At 35.8% G+C, this 24,043-nt stretch overlaps 1 protein-coding gene and 2 long non-coding RNA genes across 8 annotated transcripts in view; 1 reads left to right on the top strand and 2 right to left on the bottom strand.

Moving 5' to 3' along the window:
* Nucleotides 1-24,043, top strand: part of SCFD1 (sec1 family domain containing 1) — a 55,020-nt gene that overhangs the window by 25,833 nt on the left and 5,144 nt on the right. Inside the window, exons 15-23 of one of the 2 annotated variants that reach the window (XM_056345345.1) lie at nucleotides 6,251-6,347; nucleotides 10,134-10,204; nucleotides 11,130-11,209; nucleotides 11,781-11,843; nucleotides 12,880-12,955; nucleotides 15,139-15,192; nucleotides 19,849-19,901; nucleotides 22,553-22,586; nucleotides 23,808-23,873. In XM_056345345.1, coding sequence (XP_056201320.1) covers nucleotides 6,251-6,347; nucleotides 10,134-10,204; nucleotides 11,130-11,209; nucleotides 11,781-11,843; nucleotides 12,880-12,955; nucleotides 15,139-15,192; nucleotides 19,849-19,901; nucleotides 22,553-22,586; nucleotides 23,808-23,873 — 594 coding nt within the window. The remainder of the gene's footprint in view (nucleotides 1-6,250; nucleotides 6,348-10,133; nucleotides 10,205-11,129; nucleotides 11,210-11,780; nucleotides 11,844-12,879; nucleotides 12,956-15,138; nucleotides 15,193-19,848; nucleotides 19,902-22,552; nucleotides 22,587-23,807; nucleotides 23,874-24,043) is intronic. The other variant, XM_056345346.1, reaches the window with a different exon arrangement.
* On the bottom strand, nucleotides 14,162-19,842 carry LOC130152221 (uncharacterized). Its single transcript, XR_008822921.1, has 3 exons — nucleotides 18,612-19,842; nucleotides 15,935-17,448; nucleotides 14,162-14,958 (listed from the first exon to the last, which is right to left on the bottom strand). It is a non-coding gene; the product is annotated as an uncharacterized LOC130152221 (long non-coding RNA).
* LOC130152220 (uncharacterized) overlaps nucleotides 22,085-24,043 on the bottom strand; it is a 45,692-nt gene continuing 43,733 nt past the window's right edge. For 4 of the 5 annotated variants that reach the window (XR_008822919.1, XR_008822920.1, XR_008822918.1 and 1 more), the window contains one exon: nucleotides 22,596-23,155. This is a non-coding gene — a long non-coding RNA (uncharacterized LOC130152220). Of the gene's footprint in view, nucleotides 22,156-22,595; nucleotides 23,156-24,043 lie in introns of those variants that run through there. The other variant, XR_008822917.1, reaches the window with a different exon arrangement.

Below are 24,043 nucleotides of genomic sequence, written 5' to 3'. Positions count from 1 at the left end.
TAGGCACGCCAGTTTTCATACCTGGCAATTTAAAAGCAGTATGTTAATACTGTTGGAAAAAAATAGAAGTTGACAATGTTGATACTGTGTTTGATACCTTGTCTGTAAATTCACTTTTCTAAGAAAAGTACTGAGATGGTAAGTAATGGCAGGCCTACACCAGTAGTATTTTATGTATTGATTGTTGGACAGAAGTCAGGTTTCAGAGGAAGATTTGGAATCGCAGTAACATCAGTTTTGATCACCAGTGTCCTTTTGGACGTGAACAGGAGTCAGATGCTTGGTCATTGTCCACTGGGTGACAGTGACACACTTTTCTGTTACCTGGAGGTGGAAGGAATTCCCTTAGGGTCCCCCAGCTGTAGCACTCTGCTAGCCCTTAGGCTCTCTCCCCCGACAGGGAGCCTGCTATTAAGGGAGCTCCCACCATGTGGGGATCTTGTTTCTCCATGAATGGTTCTTAATTCTGGTATTGCGGAGTGCTCCGGCTCCTTACCTTCTTACGGTGTAGCTGTCAGAGAAGGCTGTGAGACAAGTGGACGTATGGTTTCTTCAATATGTCGATGATACGTGCATCTCTACCATCTCTTCGTTTTGAAGGCAGCGCTTCCTTCATCTCCAGATAGCTGGGAAACTACCTTAAACTCAAACTAATGGAGAAGCACATGGGGTTTTTTCTGTTGGAATTTAGCCACTCTACAGCCTTTTCACTGGATGAATGTTAAGTTTCTTCTGACTGCTTTGTCCTGTCCATATTCTCCCCTCTTTTCACTCTCCAGTGGTACAAGAAGTATCTTTCTGTCTTGAGCTGTGGAATTTTAACATGCAGGATGACATACTACCCAGTGGATCCCTCCAGTACTCTCAAAAAGGGCAGTATCTCAGCCAGTACTTTTAAAAGAAATTCTCATGGCACCTTGAGGCCGTGGTTAATAGGTTTTGTATACAGTTAAATAATTAAAGCAGAATAGGATAAGAGAATTTTTTTGGCAAGCGCTCAGGTCATGATGAGCTAGTGAGACACCATGCTCCTCTTCAGGTTACTATATTTTCACTTTTAAAATAATCTGGAAGCACATTCATATTTTAAAAGACTGTTTGCGTTATCGATTATGGGGTTTTTACTACATTAAGTATTTGAGCATTTTTCTTCACTACATATAGGAGAATCAGCACAAAGAATGCTACAAGACCTGCTTTAGATATACTAAGAATATAATTTTTCTTGTAGTCTTCTTTTAGTGTTCAGTTTACAGCTGCTTTCCACATTCACTTGGATCATTTTCTAAGACGCAGCAACAGGAAACCAGAAATTAATCAAATACTTTGTGGTCCTGGCAGTTTTCTGGCATATCTAGGTGTTTAGCAAAATAATGGAAAGAATGCATCGCTTTTTTCATAAGCTGAACCATCAAGAATTTATTGTCAGTGCTTAAATAAATGCATCCTTGTGTTGCATTGATGTTTTTTTCTCTGAAGAAGATGGTGACTGAAGGACTGTATCGAGCAGATAACAGATTTAGGAGTAGATTTATGGGTATCTTTCTAGCTGCTTTAGTGTTAAGTAATGCTTATTATCTTTGCATGTTATTCTAATATGAATACTAGGATTACTAGTATGTTAAATCTTGTCACATGAAAAAGTGTACATGTACACTTTCCTAAAATTATTAGTTGCAGAGGGGGTAGTTTAGATAACCTCTCGCTAAAATTCTATGCATGTGAATTTAAGTGGCAGGGTTTCATGTGAATTATCTGTCTTAGATTACTTACACTTGTTTGGTTTAAGTCAGGGGTCCTCAAACTACGGCCCGCGGGCTAGAAACGGCCCCCCAGGGTCCTCAATCCGGCCCCCGGTATTTACAGACACACACATCCCCCCCACCGGGGGCTGGGGGGGGAAACCAAGCAGCCGCAGATGGCTGCCTGCCACTGCATCCACGCGCCGGCCCCCTGTTTAAAAAGTTTGAGGACCTCTGGTTTAAGTCTTGGGGGTTTTATTTCTGCATAATTTTTTTATCATGTATCTCCAATTTTGCTTGATCTCAAGGCCTGATGCTTTGAATGACCCCGTTATTGGGTTAGCCAGTAGCCTTTCAAACGATCAAATCATATTTTGTAAAGGAATGCCATTATTTCAACTACTCTGTTTTAAATGAGGTCACATTTTTGTCTGGTATGCGTTTGTGAAATACATATGTCACAGTGGTCCAGGCTGTTTTTCTGTAGTTCAGAACTGATAGAGTAACTTTGCAGTAAACGGGCTTTTTCTGAGATCAGTTAGTGACCTTTCCACAGCATCGTTCTGTGCAGTGCACTCGAAGGGAACCGGCTGCAGCTGCCACTTTCACCCTTCTCCCAGAGTTTCTCTTCCTCTTTCGTAGGAGCACAGTATAATTGCCTGACCAACCTCGCTCATTCTGGGGGCTGTTATTTCTGGTTGCTCTCCGTCAGAGAGATTACAGAGAGATTCCTCTCATTAATTTCTTAGAAAATGTCTCTTCTTTCTGTATGTTCTCTTTCTCTCTCTAAAAGGAAGAACGATTGTACTTAAAGAGGGTAGGAGAGCCTCCCACAAGGCCTTACAAAAATGGCCCTGTAAGAGATTTCATTGGGTCTTGCTTTCACTTCTCTGCTTAAAAAAGAAGGAATTTTCTGTTCTTTTTGGAGTACAGCGCTTAGGGAGAGAGTCCCATGCACTTATCTATAAAATAAATTTTGGCTTATGAACAGGCTGTTTCTAAAGGTGCTAAGTTGAAAGCTTTCACAAATATTTAACGAAACAAAAAAAAGAAAAAGACAAAAAAAAAGAAAAGATAAAGCAACCTCAAGTGTAGCACTTTGACTGCAACACTGATCCTGTCCCTGATTTGGCAGCCAGAAAGGTCTCCTGAATGAGGTTGGTGTGAAACAAGATGTCAGGAGACATCAGAAATCAAGAGCAGGAGGCAGAAAAGGAGTAACTGTAAATGTAAATGCATCTTCATTTTATTATTGGTTTTTTATTATTTTTCTTCACCTTGCTTGCCAGTTTGGCACCCATAAGAACCTCTTCTTTGCTGTCTTTTTTTTTTTTTTTTTTTATTGAACCTACAGGACTCTTTAGCTCCTGTTCCCAGCTTTTCCTCTTGGCATGTCTGTGAGTTTGCCATTGAGTGAGCAAAATTGCACTTAAATTAAAGGGGACATCTGCTTCTTATCAGCACTTCTTAGACAAGTTGGCTCTTCGGGAAGTAACTGTCTCATTGATGTGGCATATCTGGGAAATCTGTCAAAAGGTAACTAGTAGTGTTTAAGGCTATTCAGTAATCCATATTAAATTTGTTTAGGTGTCCTTCTAATCCCTAGCAAACCAGCATAACAAAAATACTGCCCTAATTAGCATCTTCCCTAGTAACCTCTCTTAGTTATCTAGTGAAGGAGCATCTGAATAGACTCACCACATTGATCCATCTCTTTAGTTAGTGCTTTTGTTGCATCAAAAAAAAGTCTCAATAATTTTATATTGCTGCTATATTGCTGCTTAGCTCTGATGTCTCTATTGCGGATAGAAATAAAGGACCTGAAGTTTTAGGATTTTCAGTTTGGGGTTTTTTGTGTTCCCCCAAAGAGTGCTAAGCTCACATTTCAAAAGTAATTGTGCAAAATTTTTCAAGAGAGTGGGTGTGCATGTACCATTAATGTTATAGCAAACACGCAGCCAGTGAGTTTTCTTTGCTGCGGTTATTCTGCTTTGTTTGACAGTCTTAGTCAAACAGTCACAAAGTTGCACAAGGTTGAGAAGAATTTAGTTTGTGCTCCAAGTAAGTTGACATACAAATAAAAGTCTCTCATGTTTGAATTACATAATTTTATTTAAAAGTTGGTCTGTAAACAAATATAGTGAATTAGTGAATTTTTTTTGTATGTTTTACATTTTTACATGCCATCTGAATAAATTTGTCTTAAGTAGATCACCAGCTAAGATAATAAGGGCATTGCCAAATTCAACAGTAGTATATTTATCTTAATAAGATTGTTTCCACATTTCAAGACAATTCTTTGTTTGGTGGATGCCTTTTGTCTGGGAAAAGTTTTTTAAACTTCAAAACATTGAATTTAGCTCCATGGAAGGAGATACAAATGCAGTTAAAACACGGAAAGCAAGTGAATGTATTGGAAGGACTAGAAAAACTGTAGTCACTTCTTTGCAATTATTTTGTTTTTCTAAATTTAAGGAAACTGTAACGCAAATAGTCTCTAAGATGCTGTGGAATTGAAGTCACAGAATGTATCTTGACATGCCAGATACCAAATTGCATCTGAAGGACTTGGAAAAAGGCTGGTAGTTCAGTTCTATGCAGACTTCATTAACCACTGATAATCACTTTAACTTTGGCTAAATACAGGATTAATCCAAGGTTTTACGGTAGCATAATTACCAAAATTTGTCTGTGGCTACTCTTTTAACATGAGTTCAAGGTAAATACAGCTTGAAAGACACTCTAGCTCTTTTTTTTGTTGTTTTTTTTGTCACTTCATTCACTTTATATGTAGTTATTGTCACTATGACAAAAAACAGAAGACATTCTTCTGCGCCTAAAAGTAGTGAATGGTCATTCTTTGAGCACTCTTCATGGTAATTTACTTTATAAGCTGTAATTACAAGCTTCCACAAAGGCTGTAAATTAAATTGCTGGTCTGCAAGTGACAGCTCTTCTCAATGAGTTTAGTAGATGATGAATGAGAAATATAACTGGTTTGTAGCTATCTGCATCATAAGCTGATTGGCAAAGGCTTTCAGAATTAAAATATTCTTGTGACTTACCCCTTATTTTGTATTCTCATCTCCAGCTCTTTTTTGATTAACTTAAAATAGTCAAAAGGTGAAATGTACTTAGGCTAGAGAAATGCCTCCCCCACCTCTTTTTTTCTTCCTTTTTTGGGGGGAGGTGGTGAAATAACTTTTTTTAAATTCCATTTCCTTATTTGTGATTTTAAGAATAATTTTAGTAGAATTCAAAAAGATGTGAAAACCATACTTCTAAAGTGTTTATGTTGCTGTCATTACAACAACCACTGCAGTGGGTGAGAAGGTGCTATAGCAGTTTTGCCTGTCTTGGCATTATCAGGCAAAATTTCCTTAATCTCTTAACCAAAGAAAAGCACCCGTGACTCTTGCCTCACTCTGGCAACATCATTTCAGTCTCCCAGTGGGCATGGTGTGGAGCTGTAACACTTCCAAGGCAATGAGATGGTGATCCACTCTGCCGGTCTCTTTGAGCCAATACATAGCTGAATGTGTCTGAACACCAGGGTGTAGTTAGTTACCAGACATCAAGGTTTTGTAAGCTGTGTACTTGTAACATTGTTGTGATGCTATATTGTAATCTTCAAACACAAATAATGCTCTGTGATGTAACGGGAATTTTTAAAATAAGTTTTGGAATGCATTTTTCTGTCTGCAGATGGTAAGTTCATCATATGGTGGTTGAGCAGTGCAAAGCTTGGCTGTTTGTGCAGTTGTATGGCAGTGCAGTCATTAGTGGCCTGGCCATGTGGTATCTTCCATAAAGCTTTTTCCTCATTAATTTTGTGCTATTGCTGTGCCATCCTCCCTAAAAAAAGGATTTTCACAACTTGATCTACATGTGTCATTGTATAATGAGAGACTTCTTTTCCAGAGTTAGCAAGATAATCTAATTATGAAGTCCTCCATCTTTACTGTGAATGAATTATTGCAAGCCTTTGATCTGAGGTAGTTACTTCGGTACCAGACCAAGCTGGCAGTTGCCACCTTTTCTCTGGGATGATGCCTTAAGATATTTAGGGATTTCCCACATTTATTTGCATTGAGTAATTCCTTGTTGACTGAGGCTTGAGGCTCAGCTTAAATTTGACATAATATTCACTTGACCATTATTTTTTCCTATAACAGCATAACACTAAGTACGATGGCATGTAGTTTTCAGCTGTGGCAAAACCATAGTTGAAAACAGAGCTCCTCTTGCAGTTTAATATTTGCATGTCAGACAACCCTTGCTTAACTTGTGTTTTCACTTTTAGTACGAGAATTGCATAAGTGCCAATTTTCTGAGAGTTAATGAAAACATATTACAATGCAAGCATTAGTTATTTTTACCGATTTTATTTTAAAATAAAGCTTTACAAGCAATCTTGATAACTAAAACTATATACACCTTTCTAAAGAGGAAATAAATATTCTTTCACAGTGTTAAGATGTTAACGCTAACACTTACTCTTTTAACAGAGTCGAAAGCTGGATGTGTATTTTGAATATGAGGAAAAAATAATGAGCAAATCCACTCTGGATAAATCTCTTCTGGACATGATTTCTGACCCAGATGGTAAGTACTGTAAATCTGAACTTAGTATGAAATTTGTTAAGGTGTACAATAAACCTGTACCTGTTGGGACGTCAGGATTGATGAAGAGCTTATGTGCAACCTGTGCAAGACTTGCAAAGAAAATGACTTTGAATTGATTTTTAGTAGCAGTCTAGAGAGCTTGGTACGTCAGTTGGGTAACAGCCAAAATATTGGCAACTTCTGCAGCCCCACTAAAATCCTTTCCTAACTCCTTGTTTCTGAAGGTCAAAGGATTTTAACTTTTGTGCTTCTCCAGTATTAGTACAGCATGGAGTCGTGTGGTCTGAACAGTACTGATTCTTTAAAATCCTGCTGCATGTTTTACAGCACATACGTACCTCACAAACAGAACGAGAAAGGGCATTTTGTAGAATTTGGTTAGATCAAAGTGTTTTACTGTAGGTAGCTTTTGCCTGTGTGAGGAAAAAGATGGATGGGAGGAGGTGAAGGGAAACAAGACATAAATTGGCCGGTCCACTGAGACTCACCTGAAGTTTTGCGTGCGTTAACCCAGCTGTGGCATGTCTGTTTTCATTGTCTGAGAGCAATGCTTCCCAGCTTCTGTTTCACACATGGTTCACACATAACAAAGCTTTATACACTGGGTGATACTCAAGATGTGCTATTAGCAGGAGTCACTAGGTCTGTCTGTAAAAGGTTGAGACTAGAACGGGTTCTGAACTTTTCATAGTATCATAACATCAACTCTTGTTTCAACCTCTCACAACCCGAAGTGTGTCACAACCCTCTGACCAATTTCAGTATGTTCTCATACCAGTTGGCTAGAACAAAATAACCTGCAGAGCAACACTGTAAAACTTAATGGCCTGTCTGTATATTGGCAAGTACATTGGCAAACCTTGAGTGTTTAGAGACCCAGGGTTCCTGCTCTTTTTCCAGTATGTTCTTTAAGAAAATGTTTCCTTACTGCATGTTTAATGTGTAGTCTTGTAGCTACATACTGGGCGTAATGTCTGCTTGGAGTTTGTGTAATGATTCATATTTATAGAAAGAGTATATATAAATCTGCTGACTTTTAAAAAAAATCTTTGATTAGTGTCTGTGGTATAGAATCAAAAGGCAGTAGAGGAAAGTACACAGCTGGTAGAAATCTGAACTAAACTTTTACTGATCTTATATTGGATCAAGTCTAGAAACACTTTCAGAAAATCAGTCGTGCATCAGTCTGTATTTCGGTACAGACATTAATTGTTAATATGAAGCTAATAAGAATATGTGTAATCTCTGCTTTTCTTAAGCATCAGTACAAACTAGTCCTTTTCCATGTTCAGAATTAACTGTTCCTGTACTATTTCAGCTTTTATGTTTGCATGAACTTAGATATGGAAACAGAAATTATTATGCTTGCTAGTATTTCCTACTGGATCAATTACTTACATGAATCCACATTTTCTATGCTTTTTTGGATTGCAGTATAAAGCAAATTGTTTTCCAAGGCTGTTGTATCATAGCAACTTTTCTATTAGCGAAGTTCCTGGGTGTCATGCAAGAGAACAATTAAATTTCCAAGCTAGAGTTTTCCTTCTTAAGCCAAGTATTCAGGTGTTCCTAGTAGCACATTAGCATTTCATATGCATTGCCTAGGTTTAACGTAAGTTTATATAATAAAAGTATTTTAGTTAAATCACAGCAAATATTTCTGGGCATGCTGTCTTGTAAAACTGGCCAGCTTCCTGTGTGATTCACTGAGAAATACCAGCAGAAGACATTTTGAAGAAATAATGTGTCAAGTTGTGCAATGTTTTCAGTGTTGAACTACTTGTTTGCATTGTCTCTGGGGATACTTGTCCTGTGGACAATGATACCTGCAGAACTTTTCATAAAAGCACTTACGCTTGACCAGTTAACAGCTTCAGGTTTCAGCCTCCCATTTCTTGCTAGGTTGTACCGCTCGGGGCTGTTAGCTGCCTCCCAGTTCAGCGGATAGTATCGTGTCCTGGAGTAGCAATAAAACAGGAGTCTCTGGTTTTGCTTTGCTCTAGTGGTTAATCAGTAGCCCTAAAGGCTGTCTGCTGGCTTTTGAGTGGAAAATGAAATTGTCCTGTTCTAGGTTTACCAAGTTAAATTTTCTTCAGAACATTTAGCACCCCCCCTTTCCACGCAGTCACAGACCATAGCCTAGAAAAAATAGTGAACATTTTACAGGCAGCTGACCTGGGTCTCACAACCATTTATCATGGCTACGATTTACATCAGTAGTACATCAAGAGCAAAGTACTTTTGCCAAACAAGGTGGTTTTCCTAATATTTAGTGAAGTGTACACAGTACAATTGCAGACACTTTTTAAAAAATTTGTTATCTTTTATTAAGACAAAATATCACTTACACTCATGTGTAAGCAAGACCATTTACACTACTGTGAGCACACACCTCGTAGGAGTTGTGTAGACATGGTAAATGGGCCCAGCAAGGAAAATGGTGGAAGAGCGCAACCGTATTCCAGTTGAAACTGAAACTTAGTGGTCAGCAAAGCAGGAAAACAAACTATAAACTGGCATGCTGGAAACCGAGTTTCCAAGTCGGTTACAGAAACCAAAATCAGTTACTGTACACTTAGAATGTTTAAGTGCTTTTTTTATTCAAGTGAACTCCAAGTGGATGTCTACCTTGAAAGCTGGCTTTTGGTTTAGGTAATTCAAAGTGTCTTCTGTTCTTGATCTTCTAGCTTACTGGTATTTGGTAAAAGTTAATAAAACTTACTTCCCAGAAAAAAATATACCGAGTCATGAATGTTCATTATGACAGAGTTTACTTTTTAACTTCTGCCAAACTAAATACATGCTCACATATAAACACAAGTTGCAGATTAGACGAGACAATCCCCTGCTGACATGATCCACATTCCATAGTGGGAAACAACCCAAACAAAAAAAACCAGAAAAAATCTTTTTTGTTACCCACAAGTACAAGAAAATGTCTTTTTTTATAAAACATTGTTCTATATCTAAAGCTTCTAAAATGAAGTATCGGGTTACAAATTTGAAGTGTGTGTTTTGAGAAGTACTTCTGAAATCTTAATTTGAAATTACGGTCTTACTAATAGTGATTCTCTTCTAGAAAAACGTAGATGGTGGTGAAAATCTGCTGTAGGAGCTTGTAGTCTGAGTAACACAGGAAGGACCACATCAAAATTCACCCCTGCCTGCTCAAAGTGCTGATTGCCATTGATAATGCTTCCCAGGGGTTTGTAGCAGTGTTTTTCTCCAACAAGTGGTGTGACAGAAGGTGATTCAGGAGGTAAACTCCTTCCTGAAGGCAGTTTGGAAGTTCAGGATTTTTTCCTGACCAAAAGTTCATGTAAGTGTTTTTGCAGCCCTCGAGTGTTTCAGTACAGTCAACCACAGAGCTGCATAAACAAATTGTAGAGCTAAAGAATAATGTTTTGTGGCTTTTATGATTCTTCTATAGTCTCCTCTTTCATGGATTTGCTCCCTGCTAATGCTTGCAGTCCCTGCATAAAATAAGACATAATGCCACTATGTAACTTACTTAGTATGTTATTCAAAAATAATATTCACTACAAGCAAAAGGGGAAGTGTAAGTAAACTTTCAGAAAAAGTGAGCCAGTCTAATCCAACTTTTAATAAAATTGCTATACACTGAACAAGGCTATGGTTGTAGATAACAACTATTATCATGAGAGGTCTGAATGTACATATATATATTGTTACTGAGGAACAAGTAACATAGCAGCATAGTTACAATTGTACTTTCTTGATTTTTTTTTTTTCCCCCCACTTCAGCGGGAACTCCAGAAGACAAAATGCGATTATTTCTTATCTACTACATAAGCTCAGCTCAGGTACCTTCAGAGGTATGTATGTCCTTTACAGCTTCCAACACCAAATTCTGCCACACAGGATTTTTCTGTGTTGTTTCAACTCTAAATAGGTATATCCGCTTGTCTTTGAAGCGAAGTATGAAATGCCCAGGAAATACTAAAACTTCGAATAAATTTTGTAATATTATCAGGGAATCTGCTTACAAAGCTTTAGCCACCATTTCAAAGGATATGAATGACCAGTGAGAAGGAAGACTGTATTTTGAAATACTTAGTTCGGAGTTACTGCAAGACACCTCTTGGCATGCTTTCTATTACTCTGCTCCGCTGCTCAACAGAAGTAGATAAAACAAAATGTTAATATATGACTCTTTTCATTCTGCTCTTCTATATTCAAGAATAATTGGGTCAGTTGAATAGCAGATGAATAAAGGAGAAATGTTTCTTGTGCCAGTATCTGAATAATTTGGGAAACAATATCTTAATATTTCTTTTGAATTTCTGATGATTAATTTCAAGGAAGATTTTTATTATACTGTATAACTATTATGCAGTATAAAAAATATGTTGGGTTAAGCAAAGAGAAAGTATTCTTACAAATGTATATTAATTCCTCTTCATTTTTATTATTTGCTGTTGTGACGTTTTACAGAAAACAGTGTTCTGTTAGGTTTTTTTAAAAGATGCTGGTATAAAAGACTGTTCCCATATCTGAAAGTGTACAGGATTTAATTCCACAAATACTGTTAAGTTTACTGAGAGCTGCTCATAGCAAATTGCATTTCAAGTATGAAATGGTAGGAGATTGGATCAAGGCTTATAATTACTTTTTAACTTTGGTTAATGTTACAGCTTTACACTGCTTATTTAATAGTTAGGTAAGGATATCTTGTCTTTCCAAATAAAGAGAGTTAAGAGTAGTTTCGACCTTTTGCAATTATCCATTTCATAATTTCAGATTGATTTGGAGCAGTATAAAAAAGCATTGATGGATGCAGGTTGCAATCTTGCTCCTTTGAGCTACATAAAACAATGGAAGTAAGTAATTTCTTTTTTTTCCTGCATGAGGCTGTAACTGGGTGATTTTATAGAACTCAGCATTGTTATCAAAGAATTGTGTGTTATTTGTCATACATAGTAAATAATCCTTAAACCTTCATTCTGACATAATTTTTTGCTGCCATTGTTATGATAAGTGCAAATCTGATTTTAAAGCTGAACTCCAGAAATGCCAGAACACTGTTGAACATGACCCATAGTAGTGTACTTAATGATCTGACAGAAACAACTTACTGAACTGAATGAAAAAAGCTGTGCTCGTTAAGAATCCACACTCTTTTGGCTCATACCAAAGGGCCATGCTGCCTATCAGTTATTCTAGTTTTACATGGTATCAAAATAAAGTCTTTGTCTTTTAAGTATAAAACCTAATTTCTTTCAGTTCCTCAACTACTGTATTTCTAGACAAGAGGGATGCATGTAATAAATAGGTACTTCCTGAAAGCGTTTGAGAAGTAGAAGTTTTTTCGCTTTCAGATGACCAGGGCAAACATTCTGCAGCGGTATGCGCCTTGAGATAAGCGGTTGATTTCTGTCCCTGCTTTCACAGGGCTTTCACCAAGATGGCGGCGGCTCCAGCCAGCTATGGAAGCACTACACCTAAACCTTTGGGGTATGCTTTTGATTAATTTGCTGTAAGGCTGTGGGTTCTTTCAGCTGATTTTAGCAGTACTGAATGTGTGTTTAGTGCTATACAAGGCCCAGAATAAACCATTCCCCCGTTTGTAAAAGTTGTACGTTACAGACAATTACAAGCACTTGTCTCCCCTTAACAGTGCATAGGACTTACACACAGGAGAATAAAAGGGTCTGTGACTAAAACCACCAAGTAACTTAATAAAGTGATATCTGCACCTGCACATTAAATGTGCTCTCGTAGGAGAAGAATTTGGCAGCAGGAGATGGATCCATGACAGCCATCGTTTTGAGCCTTATTTAGTCAATGGCAGAAGATAAGTACGTTCCTGTGTATTTACAGCTGGTTCTCTCCGGGGCTTGGAGACACTCAGGGATTGAAGAACATGCTGCTTTTTCATTAGGATGCTCTGGACTGATTGTCGTGTCTTGCTTGTTGAAAGGTGTAGTTATTTATTTCAAGACATGAAAAGAAAAGATAACGACTGTGCTAAGGGTGCTCAGATCCCATAAGGATATGTCACTTGGGGATTTCCATGCTTGAGAGGATTTGAATCCTCATTGCCAACTTTACTTTCAGGAATGCACCGTCACTGTCATAAGCAAACTGTGGCGCAGTATGGTTAGAGAGAACTCCAGTGCTGTCTCACATGGAAAAATTACCGTTTGGTTGCTTGGAGACACTGAGCATCTCTGTTAACTCTGGTGATTAGGACACCCACTTGAAAGGAGCACTCAAACTGTTGCATTACTGAAGTGGTAAAATAAACTGTTCAACGGCTTAAAGACTAGAACTCAAGACTCCTATTGATAGGTGAGGATCCAACTGCTAGCTTACAGGTGTATTGCCATACACTCGACTGCCCTGTGCTTTGAAGAATATATTTCATGACAAATGGAATGACTTGGTACTTAAGTTCCATTGACTTTAGTGGGAATTGGGACGTCAGCATAAAGCTTAAGAATGCGTATTTAAAAAGGTGGTCTCACATCATCTCTGTTTTGGTTTTCAGCCTGTTTTCACGTGTTATGAATACAGGATCACAGTTTGTAATGGAAGGAGTGAAGAACTTGGTACTGAAGCAACAAGTAAGTTTAAAAACGAATTAAAAAAAATCTTATCATATGAGCATTGTGAACATTTAGAAAAACAACTTTCAATACCTCTATTGTATTAATAAAATCAGGTTTACAGTAAAAGAACGAACAGCCTCTGCTGGTGGATAGATCTACCACTTTGTAGCTTCCGGTTTTTAGACAAGTAGAAAATAATGTTCAAATTGTCTTTGAATACCTCCATTTGTAAGGGATTAGATTCTAGTATGTGCAATTAAGACTGATTGCAGTATTATAAAAAGAACAGCTGTGGAATACTCAAAATAGACTAGACTTTCATAAATAAAAAAAACCCCTCCATGTCTTTACTTAGAACAGCATGTATTAAATATGTATTCCAGAGTGACTGAAAAGCTGAAAGTGTTCGTTTTCTGTTCAGTTCCAGTTCAAGCATTTCTAGTTTTCCCATGTAAGTAATGTACAACAACCATAATCTTGAAATGTACTTGAAAAATCACAATATGTTTATAACAACATGGCCACCTTCAAATATTTACTTAACTTCAGAAAATGTTTCCGAGTATAACTTGGATGCAAATGTCAATGTACACCCTGCAAAAGAAAACAAACGACAAAAAAAAGACACTGATTGTATAACTCGTAGCTGAAATATTGAATTGTGGTTCCCAGAAAACTACTTCCCTGTAGAGGACACATTATTTTCTTCAATATGCACTTTCATTAGATGGCAATAAACATTTACAGTTAACAGTCTTAATTCTGTAATATTTTGACATCCAGATTTCTAAGAAAAAGACCATTTGTCATACTGTAATTCATAGTGGAAGAATCAGAATTTAAGTTAGAAATACAGCGTATCAGAACTAAACAAAATGAAATGTTACATCTAATGAAAGGTATGGCTTTTTGACTTCGTTAATCTTATAGTAGCCATTGTTTGTTTAGTCATCCTGTTATACACGTAATTTACGCATGAAAACTATCAGCTATCATGTACAAATTTAAAAAAAAATGGTGTCTGTGGCGTTTGTAGGGTAGTCAACAAAAATAATTCTGCAGGAATTTCACTATAACTACATACAATAAGTTGGATCACAGTTACAAGTCAGTGGTGTGTCACGAAATACGGTTGAGGAAATATATATGCGGCTTGATTGTATGTTATATAGATCTTCAGATAAACTGTTACTTGCAACAATAGATAATTATATTCTAGATGAGACTTCCTATTCTTGTATTAAACATTTTGTCATTTATTTTAACGTGTGGCTTTGAAAAGTTAGTATTACTCTGGACAAAATTACTTGCTTTCTTTTGAGTTCTGAGTAAAAAGTCACAATGCAGGTGTTTTCAGAATATTTTTTTTCTGGCTTTTAGTTCCTTCTCCAGGTGTTTTGGGGTAGCCAAACAAAATGCTGTTCTTCCTCATTTTTTTAAGTCTGATGTAGGTTTGTGGTATTCCTGTTAAAGTTAACTTTTTATTTCTCATTCAGTCATTCAGGGATTTACATTGTTTTTTTAACTAAGTGTTTTTCAGTGTTATGTGTAGATCATCCATTGGAATGTCTTTTTTTGATATATTCTGTCAACAAAGCACATTTCCAATTCTGTTGCTATGTAAACTCTCCCTCAGTTTATCATACCTAAAGTGGTTTGGCTGTTTCATACTTGAGATCTTTTGTCGAAGCTAACATTTCCCGTCTTAAATAAGGAAAAGTCATCTTGAATCTCACTTCAGTTTATTCCTTTCCAGTTCATCCAAGCTTTTGTTGCCAGGATTGCAGTTTTTTACCCATTTCTTTGACAACAGTAGTTATTTTTAAGAATCATGCCCTTAATTCTCATCTTCAGCTTTACAATTCTTTCCTTAAATGGCAAAGTATTTTTTTTAAATAAAAATTCATACATTGTCACGTCTCCACATATTGGTAATGCCGAAATACAACTCTGTTCCTGTCTTCACACTTTTTTGCACTTCATCCTCTAGCTGGATGTTCCTCAGATGTTTGCATTTGCTGTACAGAAAGGTAATTTAGATGATGATAAAAATGGTCAACCTTTACAAAATATAAGAGGAAAAATGTTTAATGTAGTATTTCAAATGCTCTGTAAACATTCCATAAATAACAGTGGGGCTGTGACTAATTCTTAGTAAGCATTTCAGCATTCCATTAATTTCACATTATTTTTTACAGAATCTGCCAGTCACACGTATATTGGACAACCTTATGGAGATGAAGTCAAATCCTGTGAGTATAACTGCCTTCATATGGAAAGAGGTGGAACAAATGAAATGTTGAGGCTGTGATATGGAATATGCCATGGCTTTTTTTTTCTCATGATAACGCAGTTAAATCTAGTCATGCTGTACCTCAAGAATAGAACCGATTTTGTAATTACTTCGTAAGATTTTGTGCATAGGAATAATTTCTAAACAATGACAATTCATTGCGTCTCATTGGAACTAATGTTTGTGAGGTTTTTTCTATTCTGAGCTTCTGTTACACTTGTGCTGTACTGCGTTTCTGTTGCTTCTAAATTTCTAAAAGTTAAACTGTGGGCTGAAGTTTTCTTTGCGTCAAGGTGATTTTGGTTTTTTTTTTTAAGAGTGCAGTCTCAGAAGTAAAGTAGTTACAGAGAGGCATGTTAGAGAAAAATTAGTTTCCTGCATGTTCAGAGCTTTGCTATTTAGAGGAAAATATTTTAGTACTCATGTAGTCGCAGTTTGCAAGCAGAGTTAGTTTTGTGTCAGAAAAGCCCCCTTTTTTCCCCTTGTTTCTGTGAAAATTTACTCAGACTTACGTAAGTTACAAACTTTTGAAACACTTAAATGTTAGCTAGATAGTCAAGATATTTGCTAGAATTTACAGCTAAAAATAGCCTGTAGTCTTTTTATGTGCATAGCCAAAGCAGTCTTTTTTTATGCTATGTATTCCATTCTTTCAGAACTCTTGCATTACTCTTTGCACAAACTTGTTCTGAAAAATTTACCTGTTAAAAGTCATTCAGAAAGCTTTCATATGTTTGCCATATCACATCAGTCTTGCTGTTTTAATGATATCTGTGTCAGACAGAGGCACACTTGCAGGATCTCACCCTGGTTAGTAGATTTAAAACATTTTTCTTAGTCCACTTTCACCTTCATGTATTAACAATATGTAAAGGGAGGTAAATAATGGTGAAATATGAGAATGATAAACACACAAATAATCCTGTCTTGTCTTAAACAGTGCTTGGTGCATAATATATATCATGATTGTCAGCAGAAGATCTGCTTTCTCTTAAAGAAATTGACAGTGTTTTCAGTGACAGTGCATTGTTGTTCTATTTACAAGACTCGGAAAAGATGTACAGGCTAATTTTATCTATTCCACCAGTAGAGGTCACTCAGAACACTTAATACAGAAAGCTGACGTTAAAAATTACAGATAATTTAAATGCAGGTAAAAAATGAAACAATTTTTTAAAAAGTAAACCTTTTTTTTTAAACAGTTTTAAAAGTAAAAACAAAAGGCTACAAGTTTAGGACTTGATGTGGAAAAGTTTACAAGCTGTACAGGGTTTTTTTGCTGACTTGATACTGTCACACTTCACTTACGCCACGATTACTTTGATAACTTGGAGAAAACATTGATCTTCTCACTTGAAAAAGGAGAGATTGACCCAGTCTGTAAGACTGTGGCTTCATGTTTCACTGCCGTATCAGAGACTGGAATTCACTCCCCAAAGGCAGTCCTACTCCTCAAGCCATAGGAGATCAGGCAAGCCCTAAAGAATGATTCTCCTAACCTGCAGGAAAACTGACAGCAACTGTTTGAGTAAGTTTCAGCTAACAGAAGCACCCGCGAGTCATTGTGGAATATGTTTAGACTTGCTGTATCATCAACAGAAGGGAAATTATATCTGGAAGAGGTCAATATGTAGAAATACACCACTGTGGCCTCTGTTCATCTTCTGATGTTTGAGGTCTTTTTTTATTCCCCAGAATAGGAAACTTGCACTGCAGGCAAAATACAAAGGGAGGGGGAAAAAAGCTTCAGGTTTCCGGGATTTTTTACAGCACAGAAAAAAAAAATCTCCTTTGTCGTTCATTGAATCTTACTAGCCACAGTGATCAGTGTATGAGACATACATACAGATAAAAGTTGTAATGCAAAATTAGAACAGATCGTTGAGAAGTCAAATCATTACTACAAAGCATGTAAATAATTTATTTTCTAAATATAAAAATGCAACAGTAAAGTAAATCTATGAAATGTACAACTTACACCACCGACATTCACAAGTAGTACTGTGAGTTGAAATTTTAAGCCTATTCAGAACCATATGGTGTGCAAAACTCTTGTAGGGTTGTCTGTAAATCATTTGTGTGTTACTTGTCCCTGATGCTTCTTTTGTGTCACAAGGACAGCTACCAGGGAGGACAAAGGAGTCCATACCTGTGCTTTCCAAGTTTTTCAGAAGCAGGAACAGATGGGACAGTTCTTACGGTCATAAATACTATCCTGTAATTTTAAAAATTTGTCTAGATTGTTTTAACTATAGTTACACTTTTTCTTGAAATACTTATTCAGAAACATTCATTGATGGCTTTAAAGAAATCCACTACTTGGGGTATTTTTAATAGTAACATTTATTGGTCGAAGCAGGGTTTTAAGCAATTGCTTTTGGATAATGTTTTTGTAAGGAAATGTTCTGTTCATAAATCTAATAACATAGTTGCTTTATTTTGGTATTGCTAAATAGAGATTGATTAAAACCTTAAACGTTCCTAACACACAAAAAAAAATCATACTGTCAAGTACACACAAATTTTAACCCATAGATACGAAACTGACCACCAGTTTCTATAGAGTTTTGGAGTTTAAATATCTTCCTCAAAATGGTTTGAACCTTGAGTAAGGACAATCTTTGATAAGTAAACCTTTAATATTTTTATGGCAAAGTTCCAAAATACAGTATGTACATTTGTATTGGCTTAAGAGGTAGATAAATTGTATTTGTGATCTATATGAATGGAAATATATTTCTGTTAATATCATCCTTTTCAGTGAATATGGTATCTTGCAGGCCTAGGATGTATTGTATTATAACCTTTCATGCATTACAATGAAAAATTCTGAAAATGGGGTATTTCCTTAATCCAAACCAGTTATGTTAGCTTCTGCAGAAAAACAAATACAGACCCAAAATCAAGGATATTTCCATGGGTCTTTTTTCATTTTAAATTGAGGTCTTAAAAATTAAGTTTATACTTGCAAAAGTATGAATTTTATTCTTGAATTGCTTCAGGAAGTCACAAATTCAGTTGTGTGTAAGGAAACTGCTATACAGTTGCTTTTATTGGCAGACTACCTATTTCTTAACGCAAATAAAATCTAGTAGGGTTTCTTTCCCTGCACTCTGAGACCTGATTTTAGCAGGAATAGTATATTTAAACAACAACAAAAAACACCCCTGGCTTATCAAATTTCTATTACTTTACCTCCTTTTGTGTGTCTACTTACACAAGCCCACAGCGAAAAAACACAGTAGTAATACATTCAAGAGGAAATGTTTGTAATATTGGGGTAAAAACTGTGATTTTAGTTCTGGCATTAATCTGTAATTCATTCTAACAAGTAGGGAAGCTGCAGCTCTTTATCAGAGTTAAAAGGTTCTCAAATACCTCTCAGTTTTATTCTAGCAAGATCAGTCCATTCCCAGTTCTCTCATTACTTCAAAGTCGCTCTACCACCTTATGTACGAGAGTGCCAAAATCATGAATGCTGGCAGGCTTTACAAATGCAGTTGAAATTCCTGCTGGAGCATATAAAAGCATTTTACAGAGGTTCAAGGTGAAATCAGATCTAAATTAAATTTTTTAAAGAGCCAAACTTGAGTATAAGAGACTTATTTTATGTAATTACATAAAACTCCTTAATAGCAAATAGGTTTATTTTGTGTGTGTGTAACCACCACGTCTAGTAAATATTTTGTAGTATTAGAGATAGTTAAGCTTTGTAAGCTCTAATAAATTCTCCAGATAATCTGTCTACTACTCAAGAAGAATTATTTCTGCTCTACAGAATCATCAAAACACAGAGCTCTTGCATGTAAGCACCCAGATGAAATCAACTGTAGCCTGCATGCAGTTTATCCACAAACTAAACTTCACAGTACCTGGATGAAAATGCAGAATAGAAACAGAAGGAAGCCAAGTAGCTGTCAGAATGAGTTACTTAGAAGTTTTGTTTTTCATCTGTAATAACTGGCAAAAATCCTTATTGTTGCCAATAAAAATATTGGAAATGCCTCAGTGTTTTGTATGAAGAATTTTTTTTTTTTTTATAGTTCAGTCAGACTTTTCAAATTCTTGTGGAACTCATTTCTTCTTCAGGAGCTTAATTTTGGTTTAATAGTAGTCATAAATCATGAAATGAAAAGGGTAAGTTATGTAACAGTAGCAGATTTTGATCTGTCTTGTATTTGGCATTTATTGCCATAGAAGCGTTTTGTTTTATAACATCAAATTAATAGTAGAACGCTGTAACCTGGAAAAATTTAGCATTTATAACTAACCATGTGATATTCTTCTAAAGCTGGTAACACCTTAATTTTTCTTTCTGCATACTGCCTTTCTGTTGGGATTTATTATGCAACCAATGTATTTTTTGGAATGTGTAAGTCGATTTTAGATGAACCAGAACGAAAAAGCTCAATAGGACCCTTCATAGCTCTCTCACTGTTGTTTATTCTGTACTAGCTCAGTTATGTACAAATACTATAAATATTAGTGGACATCACAATTAATTTTGAAAGATGTGACTGCTGAACGGGAAATGGCATTAGTTTGAATGATGTTTAATGTAATAGGTACAAGCAGAAATTCCAGTATTTTAAGATAAAAACATACTTTTTAATAGGAGACAGATGACTACCGGTATTTTGACCCCAAGATGCTACGAGGCAGTGACAGGTGAGTTTACTATGAGTTTTCCTTCTACCCTGTGAAAAGACTTAACAAAAATCTTGCTGACTACAAGTAATTAATTTTAATCATTAATTCTAAGTCAGGACAGTTGGTGTTGAAGGAATTCACAACAGGAACTTGGATCAACCAGATAAATTTTTGTTACTCTGCAAAAGAAATCTTTTGTTCCAGTGACTGAACACACTGCTAACATGTACATCAGTTCACGCACAGGAATGTGTACTCTTACTTAGCAATAATAAATGTTAGACCTCTTTATATCTTTACTTCTTAATTTCTTTTAAGCTTTCTGATTTTTCACTGTTAAAGAAATTTTGGTGCACTGTCCAACGACTTTTTAATTTATCATTTTTGAAAGAGTTAAAATTTTACTACAACCCTTCTTTAGTAATTTGTTGAAAACTTCTTAAAAATTATTAAAAACTGACTGCATTTGCTTTTGTATTAGGTAGGTTTTATATTTTTATATATAATATATACTGAAATATTTTATATTTCGTATTCACGTGTATGTGAAGGGGGAGTTAGATATGGTTTATTTGGCTAGTAAAAGAGAGGAAGAAGAATTACACTTGGAAGTTTATAGATTTATGTGGTTTGCTTTATATCTTTGACCAATAACTGTGGCTGCTAGAAACGGAGAACATACGTAAATTTAACATACCTTCTAAAAATAATTTTCATTGAACCTGTGGGAAAACAATCAACTCATTTAATTGCAGGGGTTTATTACAGGAGAATATGGATAAAGTAGGGCCAGATTTGGGTTTAGTTATTGGCATTAAAATCTGTACCCACTTCCTCTATTCTTGAAACATGGAAAGTTATTTCTGATAGCATAAATAGTAATAGGAAACAAATTTCAGATAATCATATATGTTTTACTGAAAAGTACTGTTAAAGACTACATAATTTCAAAGATAAGTGGATTTTGAAAGCATCAAAGAAAAGTGCCAGTATTTGATTTTTCATTTTAATTGCAGCTTTCACTGTTTTGTTAAGCTTTTATAGCATTTTTGGAGGATTTTGTGCAAAAGTGCAACGATTTGTTTTATTAAAGCCAAAGGGCTTTCCTCATGTAAATGTGCATTTTTACCCACTCTGTGGAGTTGTTATGTTGCTTTAACAATATAAAGATATACATTTATAGCAGTTCAGGAATGTGCCATTCTGTGTAGCTATAGAAGTCATCATAGTGAAAAAACCTTTAATTTCTGCTGGCGGTTTGTTTGGGTTTTCTACATAAACTCAAATTACATTATTTAAATCATACTTGAGCATGACAACAAAACTCTAGTATAGCCATATAGCAGTTTGTCTAATTCCACCTTAAAATATTTATATAGCTGATAATAAAATATAGGTTAGCTGGCTTGACAAAATATTACTAGTTTAAAATAACAATATCTAGTAGTATAATCAATGGGATGGTGTTAAAAAGTGACCAATGCTTTTTCTAACCTACTTCGGTTTTAAGAAATACTGGCATTTCTACCTATTATTTTTTAAATAGAGTAGGAACTGCATTACTGTAATTCAGTTTTAGCAAAACAGTATCTTTGTGTCCTGTGTAAAGCCCACATCAAGTATAACCAGGCCTTCCCCTCTGACACAAAATGTATGTAGATTTGTCTTACCATACTCGAACAACAAGAGAGATGGGCTAACTGTTCTGCTTCTGGGGTGCCTGTAGTATTCGTGACAGATCAGAGCAACATATTAGAGATAGCCATTCCCTCCTAAAATCAGATTTTCTGATACACTGGAACCTGTGTTGAGTCAGTTGTTGTTGTCAGTCGCTCAGAGAAAACTTGAAATAGTTGAAAGGAAAAAGGCAGTGCTTTTACTCTGTGTTAGAACGTAAGATGTATTTGACTGCCAGGGGCTGCAGGCCAGCACAGGGCAGTAAGGCAGCGGTGGTGTGTGAGCAAAGGGCAGGGAAGCAGAGGGACCCTTCAGAGCTTTCTCTTTGCTTCTTCCCTTTCTCCTGAAGGTGCGAGGTGATGCAGAAAAAGAGGGTTCTCCCCCTCTCCCTGCTACCTCCCTGTGCCTAGGACTGTGTATTCGGATGGAGAGGAAGAGTCTGCACCACCCAAAGTGTAACTTACCTCTTCCTCCTTAGATCATTTTAATCCTAATGTTCTTGCGTTCTGCTGTCAGATGTCACAGCATACCTGCTGCCTGTAGTAGCGTTTGAGATTTTGAAGCATCAGTGTGTACTGCAAACTGGCTGGCTTACCTAGTTAAGATTCCAATAGGCTGTGTTACCAAGTGTCATGAACTGTGCTGATGAAATTTTTTACTCGCTGTATTTGTTCCTAGCTAGCAACGCTATAGTTAGAGCATTGTCATAAAGCTTATGATTCAAACAGCCACCTTAAAACTGAGGCAGTAAAACTCCTATCTACTCATGTATTCAGTCCTGTAGAATTTCAAACGTAGTTTTCCATAACAAATAATTCAAATAAAATACTTGGAGAATGAATGCAGAAAAGCAATTATTGTTCTATTTTATATCTTTGTCTAGTATTCCATAGTATTCCATAAACATGATGTGTACATGATACTTACTTTGCATATTTATATTAATGTCTAATCAAATTTAAGTTGTAATTTGTTTGTGTTTCTTTTTATAGCTCAGTTCCAAGAAACAAAAATCCATTCCAGGAGGTAAGTCATGTAGAAATAATTTTCCTATGTTCATGAGTTAAAAAAATAAAATCCTGAAGCACCAGTCATTTTTGATGATAGTGATTAAGAAAACGGAGGTCTTGTTTGCAAAAACCACTTGGACTAATTATTTCTAGTATTAATTATAATTAGCTCTTATTCTGAAGAACTCTTTATCTTCAAAAGACTATGTAAGCATTGACTAATACTGGAGAAAAAAAATCCAGAAAATTCTTCTAGAGGTATATACGGGGATTTACTAGTATCATAATTGGGGGTTTTAATTTGCTGAATATCCATTTTCATACCAGATCTTCAGAATACTTTCTAGATTTAATCTTCCATCTGGCCTTAAACAGCAGTGTTGACCACTGATATAAGTGACAGTATTTTAAAAAGTCTCTTTTTATACAAATGCCAGTAACTTCCAGTATTTTTCAACATAAATATTTGCAAATAGTAGAAGTCTGTTACTTACCTGATCTTTCTACCAAGTTCTGTAAGCAAAATCTTTGACATGGCAATATACAAATGTCTCTGATTTCTTGTGAAATGTCCTAATTAACCTCCTGAACAAAAGAAATAGCACATGGTGTCATATATTTGGCTAGCACGTGGTCATAGTAAAAATGTCAGTAGTAACATAAATCTATAAATATAAATAGATATAATATATAAATCTATATAGAATTCATACAGGGTAGTCAAACAATTTTGGATAGTGAATGTTAAAAAAAAAAAAAACCAAACAACTATTAAGTCTCCTTTTTCTATTCATTAATTATTCTCTGTTAAACATAGCCCAAGAAATACTGAAGGCCTTTATCTGAAATATTATTGATTATAACAGAAGTATTTTATTTGTGTCCCAAATTAATTCTTAAGCATCTGTAGAAATATTTTAACTGTTCCTATGGCCACTGGAGACATCTGTGCACAAAAAAGTTGAACATGTTGAAACTGCGTATGTTTCAAATACTTCTTAGTAGAAGACAGGGACATGTTAAAAGCTCTCAGCTTGCTCTTCTGAATCCTACTAAAACTCTTCTGTCATCTTCTTTCAGGTTCAGGTAGGAAGCTAGTGGTTCTGTCCAGTTTTTACTAGACTGCAGTGTGATTAGGATGATTTTTCCTGTATATTTAATGATTTGGTATATATATTACTACTGAAATGTTAAGAATTTGAATGCATACCCTGATTATGTGTGTGTTGCCTTTCAGGCAATAGTGTTTGTGGTTGGAGGAGGCAACTATATTGAATATCAAAATCTTATTGACTACGTGAAGGTACGTGCAGTCCTGTTGGTTGTAGTTTATAACTGACTGATAGAAACCAGTTTTAGCAGGTTTTCTGTAACATTTAGTATTTAGAAGATTCAGTCTACGAAATTAGCCTTAACATCCTTACTATATACAGAGTCTGGGGAAAAAAAGTGTGTAAGAAATCTGTAGAAAAT

Source organism: Falco biarmicus, chromosome 7 (assembly GCF_023638135.1).
Source record: "Falco biarmicus isolate bFalBia1 chromosome 7, bFalBia1.pri, whole genome shotgun sequence".
In the NCBI taxonomy this organism is placed as follows: Eukaryota; Metazoa; Chordata; class Aves; order Falconiformes; family Falconidae; genus Falco; species Falco biarmicus.
The sequence above is the reverse complement of the archived record's forward strand: the minus strand, read 5'-3'. Positions and strand labels throughout refer to the sequence as shown.